The 7,851-nt window shown below is 43.7% G+C and overlaps 1 protein-coding gene across 1 annotated transcript; it reads right to left on the minus strand.

Moving 5' to 3' along the window:
* Positions 1-1,517: 1,517 nt before the first annotated feature.
* Positions 1,518-7,174, minus strand: ELAC1 (elaC ribonuclease Z 1). Its single transcript, XM_068423433.1, has 5 exons — positions 6,901-7,174; positions 6,514-6,781; positions 5,019-5,197; positions 3,145-3,612; positions 1,518-2,546 (listed from the first exon to the last, which is right to left on the minus strand). The coding sequence occupies exons 3-5, from the start codon at positions 5,173-5,175 to the stop codon at positions 2,083-2,085; spliced, it is 1,089 nt and encodes a 362-aa protein (XP_068279534.1). The 5' UTR covers positions 5,176-5,197; positions 6,514-6,781; positions 6,901-7,174; the 3' UTR covers positions 1,518-2,082.
* Between the last annotated feature and the right edge of the window lie 677 nt (positions 7,175-7,851).

A 7,851-nucleotide genomic window follows, 5' to 3' on the forward strand; every position in this document is an offset into this window, starting at 1 on the left:
GCTCCCTCCACGCTGGGAGCCCACGCCATCGATTCATCTCACACATCTACCCACACCCTCCGTCATTTGAATGGGAACTGAAGATATTCCTGAATTCACAGCAATTAACTAACCACACGAATGCAAAAATGGATTTACCGCTGGGATGGAGAACCCAGTTCTGGAGCAGCACGATCCAGCCCCATGGGGTGACGAGTTCCAGCGGTGGGTGCACATATTTCAGGTTGCATAGGCTTTTGGATTGTCCCTTGTTACTATTTCCAGCCTTTGATTTTTGTCATTTGAAGGTGGTATCCAGTGAATTTCCACAAAGCCTTAAAGTTTTTCCCTAAACTTCACAACACAACTGTGAATGGCTTCGAAATAGGAATTTTTGGCTGTTCCAGTGTGGAAGCAGACGTAGCAGAGCAGGTCAGGACAATGAAGAAGAGAGTTCTGTCATTCTATGAAACACAGAATAGCTGCAGTCTGCTCAGCTTTTGACTACATAAAGCAGAGCAGGATAGCAAGATCTCTGCACCTGCCGTGAATTTTTATCTTACAAAAGAAAAACAATTTATGGGGGGAAAAGAACATGCTACTGCATGATGTGTAGACTCCACCTGCTTTACACCATTTTTAAGAGAGAAGTCATAGAGATCAGCGAGTTTCTCCTCCAGAAGTCATGTTCTTCAAGTCTGCAACTCTTCTCAATATTTTTTTTAAAGAAATCGGAGACTTCCTCTGCATTTGAAGCATATTTGAAGCACAAAATATTAATGTTGGTGTAATTCACTTCGGAGTTACTGTAACTACAGGTGAGACAGCCTGTCTGAAGGGTGGGGATAAGACATCCAATTCAATTCGATTAGTTCAGTTAAGCAGTAGGAAATCACTCTCCTATTCTTTTTCTTTGAAGGCTGTTGCTTAATTACAGCCTAGTATGCTCTTAGCGAAGAAAATGCGAAGAGGATACACAAATTATCTGCAGGATTTAACCTCCTCATCTCACCAGCTTGGTCTGGGTGAGGATTGCCACTGTACACAAACCACCTTTGAGCAGTGCACCATTTACAAGGGAGAGATCTTTAACGAGTGGGAGTGTTTTCATTTTTTGGAGCTTTGTTATTCTATGGTTAAAGCAGGGAGGGAAATGTTATATTAAAACTGATTTGTTTTCCATCTGTATTACCATCAACTCAACGAAAGTACAAGCACAAACTCTAGCAGCTGTACTTACACCTGCCAGAGTTGTCAGTGTTTATTAGAAAGCTATGAAGTGTTTCTGCTTTCAGGGATCCACGCTAGGAGAAATATATTCAGGGTAGATTTTTCAAAAACACTGATTTTACTTTTGACCAGAAAATTGAGCTAAAATCTGGGAAACTCCAACTTCTAGTTTGTTTTGAGGCTGGAAGAAAAGGAGAGAAATCTCATCTACGCGTCCCTTGACTAAAAGAAGAAAGGCATTGCAGAAACAGACTGAACTATACATAACTCATTTATTTATGAGAAAACTTCACATGCAAAGGGAGAATTATAAGAGCTCCTCAACTCGAGCATAGCAACACCTCCAGTTAGAAACACTTGGCAGAGTTATAAATACTTTATTAGTTTCAGTGTAATGGTCCTTATATAGAAATCAGGTAACAGTTACAAAACGCTGTATACAAATTTGAAATAGATGTTATTCAAAAGCTTGTAACAGGCAAGATACCTTAAATCCTGGTGCAGAACATAAACCTTCCTGAGGGCTGTATTAAGCCAAATGATCCAGTGCTCTGCTCTAGGAATCTGTGGTCCGAGGAAAACCCCTGGGCTGAGGCAGCTTGCGCCAGCCTACACATTCGGTTTCTGGGGAGACTGTGTCTGAAACCATCACTTATGAATTTATTCCAAGTTCCAGATGGTTGAGTATCCTTTTTTCTTGCTTTAGAAAAGCAACATGAACTGTACCTGGTACTCTCTCCAGTCTGCAACAGTTCTCTGTGTGCCACAGAAGAGAAATAATTTGGATACTAGGAACCCTGTCATGATTGTTAAGTGCCATCCAACACCATCCTACTTTATGTCTTCATACAGCGCTTCCTAATGCTACTATTTTTACTTTTTCATTGGAATTTCTATTGTCATAAAATCCTCAGCTAGTGTTACTTCTTGTCCATCTAACACTGACTCTGCCTGCCTCTTCAGTTCGGTGATGTCCGTATCTCCCTCACCTCTCTGAGCAGCTGGTTTATACCGTTGACTGAAATGAGTCAAAACCAGTTTCTTAACTTTACACAATTTTGCAAAATCCGATGCCATTTTTGGAGTGCTATGACCATGCTCTCTGGCTTTTTCCTCTTGGGTGTCGTCCAGCGTGGCTTCATGTATCAGTACATCTGCTTCACAGCAAAGCTTCATGGCCACATCTCCAACCACCCCTGAACAATCCCCCAAAATGCAAATTTTTCTTCCAGGAATAGGGTCTTCTAAGACATCAGCAGGAGAAATCGTTACTCCGTTTTCTAGAACAACTGCAGTTCCATTCTTCAGATTCCCATATAAAGGACCTGGCTGAACTCCTAGTAAATAAAGGCAAAAGAGCCCATAAGTATGATGATGAGTGTCAGGTTTAAAAGAAAAAATATCACTTAAGAAGAAATACGCTATATATAGAGCTGTCTCACTGAAAAAATACAACCTCAATATAAATAGCAATTGATATTTCACCTACTTCATATAAATAAAGAGCTTGTAACGTTAGCAGGAAGCATGTCTGAAGAAAAGCTATATTCTTCATACTAAAGTCAATAAAGTCGTGCAAACACACTGGCCATACATTTCCCCAAAAGCCACGTTGTGCTTTTTAAACTTTAACATCTGAACTTGTTTGCTCTTCCCAATATGAGAATGGTCTGCAATATGAATTGGTGCTAGCGTTACACACCAGTTCGGGCTGCTGCGTTGGTATAAAGTGTTCAAATGTCTTTAATAGAAAATGGAAAAATTTAATTAAAATGGATTACAGAGAGATAGAGCAGCTCTAATTTACTACGTCATAAAAGATTTCAACTGCCCGTGAAACCAATTTTGTTAATTTTGCTGAAAATCGTGTGTGTCTACTCAGCATTTAGGCATTTAAAAACTTAAAAAGAGGAAAAATAAGTCAAAAGTAGTTACCAAGATCTTTCAGTTTCTGCACATTGAGTTTCCCGGTCCGGGGCTTCTCTTCTACCACAAAGCCAAAGGAAGGAATGCGGTGAAAGAGGCGAAATGCTTTCAGGACCAGCTGCTCATCCTCAACCAGCAAGTAGGAGTTTTCTACTGGATCCAGGTGGAGTATTCTCCCTGGTGCTCCCTGGGGAGATACCTCATCTCTGTCCAAGTAAGAAAACTCTCTGAATTCTTCTGCGGGACACTGGTCCCGTGTAGGTACCAGTTCATGAACAGTGTAAGGGAAGAGAAGTTGTGAGTGGGAGAGCTCCATGCTCCTCCAGATGAAGTTTCGTAGTCCTAATGGCCCATAAATATCAACGGGTGGTTTGTTTGGGTCAGGGCTGCTTTGGAGGCTAAGCGTACACAGCAGGCCAGGAAGTCCAAAAAAGTGGTCACCGTGAAGATGAGTTATGAAAATCTTGGTAATTCTGCCTATTGAGTAGAGCAACAGGAAAAGAAAAACAAACCAGAAAAAGACAGGAAAATAAATGAACACCGTAACAACTCAGAAATTATCACTTTTTGGCAAGAAGTAGGAAATAAGGAAGGAGGGAAATTAAAATAAAACCAGTGTTTAAGAAATAAATCCCAAACCACAAGGTAGGGTTTTTTCCACAGCAGCAATAAATTTCCACACAAGGTTTATTTTGGCTTGATTGGTCAAGAAAAGACTGCAGAGACAGAAGATTGAGTTGCTGCTAAGCAAAACGTGCTACAAGCATGGAACAGAATCGACTGGTGACATCTGCCATATTAAAAAGCAAAGGAGTGCTGGAAAGTGGTTGTGCTTTCATACATCACATGGAAACCACAGGCTAACGAGAAACATAAAGTGCTGTTCCTAGTTTTGCATCTAGCACATGAAATGAACGGAATTAAAAACCAAACCAAACCAAAAAATACAGTTTTGATTTATGAGTTTTTTAAGAGGTAAGAACCTCACAGTTCCTGACTGGTTTGTTTTCAATAGATGAAAAATTGCACTTAAAAGATTTGGGCTTTGTTTCACGTCTCAGTTTGTCTCACTCCAGTTCTCAGGCACTGGGCCTTGCCCTTGCTGGATTAAAAAAGCCCGGAATTTTCTCTCACTACAGACACGTGTACTTTAATCAGGCTGCCTCAGACTCTGCTGAGTTCCCACTTCCTCGCAGTAAGGCATTTTCTCCAGCATCTGTTAGGGCCCAGCAATAGGAAGGACAGAATCTCTTTGTTTTGATTGAAGAACAATTTAGTAAAAACTGGTAAATTTAGTAAAAAATGAGTCTATTCACTTGGTCATTAAATCCCCTGATAGCTTCAGATTTTGGAGGAGCATGAGGTTGGTCTTCTGTTTATATTTGATAATTCCATTGTTATCACTCGAGAGTCAGGAGCCTGCTCTTGCTGCTGTAGATGGCAAAAGCACAGCGACTGAAGGTTAAGGCTGGCTCCTACTTTGCCAAAATGTAGAAGTTACCACAAATACCCACAAGTTGACTTGAAAACAAAAGCACAATACTTATTGACAGGAAGACTCACAGCAGGTATTGGCTAGAGCTGTCTTCAGACACATACAAACTGTGCCCGTTTAAAGCTTGTCTGTGGCCCATGTTTGAAATTACAAAGCCCAAAAAATTAATTCAGGAGAGTTTGACTCTCGAACACAGTTTTTTACCAAAGGGCAATCAAGGATTACTGCACAGCAGGTTCAGCAGCTGCCACCCATACGCAGCACCTTCAGATTCTCGTGCATGTTTGGTGTGTATTCAAATACCACAAGCACGAAGACAAAGTATTTTGTTTGGATCTCATGAACCTTCTCCCCTTCCCTCCTCGCGATGCCTTTCAACGGCACAAACCTGCTTTGAGATGGCTCTTCATGAATTGTGTTTGAGTTCCCTCCCCACAGTCGAAGAGCCAGCACTCTCCTTCCCTGCGAAGCACTAACGCCGATGCTCCTCTTGTTGGAGAGGGATACGCTGAGCCCGTGCCGAGGAAAGTTATATCCATCGACATTTTAAGTATGTCGGTACGCCACCTGAAAGAGAGATTTTGAGCCGTTGAAGGTATTTGGGAAAGAAAACAACTTTTTTGGCTTTAAGTGAAGGCATCCTATGCACTGTAGTGAGAGGAGCAAATTCCCCTTCCCTTAAAAAATAAAAATAAAACCTCCCTGGAGTAGGATATGACTTTCAGACAACACAATATTTACATGCAGCAGCTTTCCTTTTTATATCAATGGAAGGTTGCAAACACTCAGCCCAAACATAAGTTCGTTACCTACAGAAATAGCCCTATCCAGCTGGAAACGATCTAATCTTTAAACCCACTATTATTTCTTTCTTCTTCATTTAAACTCTGAATTTTCCTGCAAGCGCTTTCCTCTAAGAGCCTTTTCCGAACGACTAACAGCAAACAGCCACTTTAAGGTTTAAACGCCGTTACTACATGTCTGGAGCAGGCAGCCCAGCACCGCAGAGGGGAAAGATTCGCTCCCCTCAAAACAACTTCAGAGGCTGCAAGAGGCAGAAACGACCCGATTTACTTTGCCTTTGCAATGGCATCCTTGAAAGCCACCGATGTTTTGACTTCTCATCAGTGTTAAGTGAAAAATTAAACACTTCCCATAGCCTGAAGGCTGTGTGACAGAGCACGGGGCACCTATGGCAGCAGGACAATCTATACAGTCAGCTGCCGTACCCCAGATGTTTATGGATCCGCTGTCTTGTCCAGACGAGGAGCCTGGTGAAACGGTTGAGGGCCCCAAGAACAAAGAGGATGTTGTAAATACCTTAGACATTCGACTAACCTAGTTATATAAATAAACAAAGGGAGCCTTTTTTTTTAATTTAGATGGGTATATCTCACTTCAGACAACTGGGCCTTGAAAAAATAGTTTCTAATTAGGATGGCTGTATTTCACTTCAGACAACTTGGCCTTGGGAAAACAGAGGCACAGAAACCTAAAGATAAGGGAGCTGCAACAGCTGCCTTGAAGGACACAGCCTACGTGACCTACGTGATCCATGGACTGAGTTTGCGCAGAAGCAGGGGTCAGTCAGCGACTATAAGCCTTCATCTGAAGACCCCTGACGACCACCAGAGAAAACGACTGCGCATGTGGAACGGACGTTTATGTATATTAATAAGTTCCGGGAAATCTCATGACTATGCAAATGAGTTATTGAGAATCTTATGACTATGTATAACTTTATGGTATATAATCTCTGAAAATCTGCAAAATTGGCAGAGCACTCGTGGTGGATAATACCCAGTGCTGCCCAGCGCTGCAATAAAGAATGCCTGCTTAATAACACACTCTGGGGTTATTGAGTTTTCTTTCGGACTCCTTACCCAGCCGCACCGAGCTTCCCACTTCGGTGAGGAAAGTTAGAAAGCAAGGGGGTTTGGAGATCTCTGATTTTTGTATCACTGGCCGGTCTGCGGGAGCAGGACAACCTTCGGGAAGCTGCGTCGGGAGCAGAACTTCCACCTGCACGACTCCGACGCTGCCTCGCCTCGCAGGGTGTGCTTTCTCCAGCCTTAATCTTAGCTCCTATCTCGTTTTCGCATGTATTTCCACTTCGTTTCAAACTCCAGGTGCCTCGACAGCTTCAGATACCTTTCAAGCAAAAGAATTAATAATTTCTCAGGTTTAGTTTTTTTTAGAGGAGCTGCCACCAACTTCCCAAGGGAAAAGGTCCTCCCAAGCACACCAAGGTGCAACATGTCATTACCCACCTTGAGGGGGGGGGCGGAATAACCACCCTGCACGCCCCTAAAAGGCAGAAATAAACATTTCACTTCCCTTTTCCTCAGCGTAAAACCAGATTCACAACTTCTCAGGCCTCATGTCCGTGCGATGGGAGGGGGGAACAGCCGTAACGCCGAGACCTGCCGAGGTCTCGCCTCTCCAGAGACACCCCACCCCCGCCCTGGGCCACGGCCCGAGGAGCCGCGGGGGGGGACAGGGCCGCTACGCCGCGGCGAGGGGCCGCGGTGCCGGGGACGGCGGGGTTCGGTCAGGGAACGCGTCACGCACAGGCCCGGCCGGGCGCCCCGGCCTCCCGTGCCCGCCCAGCCCGCCTACCTCACCCCTGCGGCGGCAGCCGAGCCCAGCCCAGCCCCGCTGCAGGGCGGGCGGTGCCGGGGGCGGGCCACAGGCCGCGGTCAGGCTCGGCCTTCGTGGTGTCTGTGAGAATACGGGTGTAGATCCGCACCTCCCTTTACAGAGGTTCCTTATAAAGTGCTGTCAAACAGCCAGGTGCTCTAGAAAAAGGGGTTTGAGATAAAATTTTAATTGCTTTACCTACAGCTTAGCACCCGTTTTGTTTGCTGAGCATCTGCAAGGGACAAAAGGAAAATGGTGACATCGGTGATTTAGGCGATGGCACACAGATTCGGTACAGGGCAAGCGTTATTTTCTTCAGAATAAACAAAATCAGATGTAATTTAGGCAAAGGGAATGCATTTTACTAAGAAAATAGAAGACCAGAACACACATTTCAATAAGAGTTACAACATTATAAAGGAGAAAAAACAACCCAATCTGTTCACATTTAAATACAATTTTAGTTTCAGCTGAGCAATGAGCCTCCCAGGTAAAGCCAACCCCGGACAGATTAGGCTAAAACTGTTCTCACAAGCACTCCACTAGACTTATGTTTATTTGTGTAGGGTAGATGTTTAAGA

Source organism: Nyctibius grandis, chromosome Z (genome assembly GCF_013368605.1).
Source record: "Nyctibius grandis isolate bNycGra1 chromosome Z, bNycGra1.pri, whole genome shotgun sequence".
NCBI classification, from domain to species: Eukaryota; Metazoa; Chordata; class Aves; order Nyctibiiformes; family Nyctibiidae; genus Nyctibius; species Nyctibius grandis.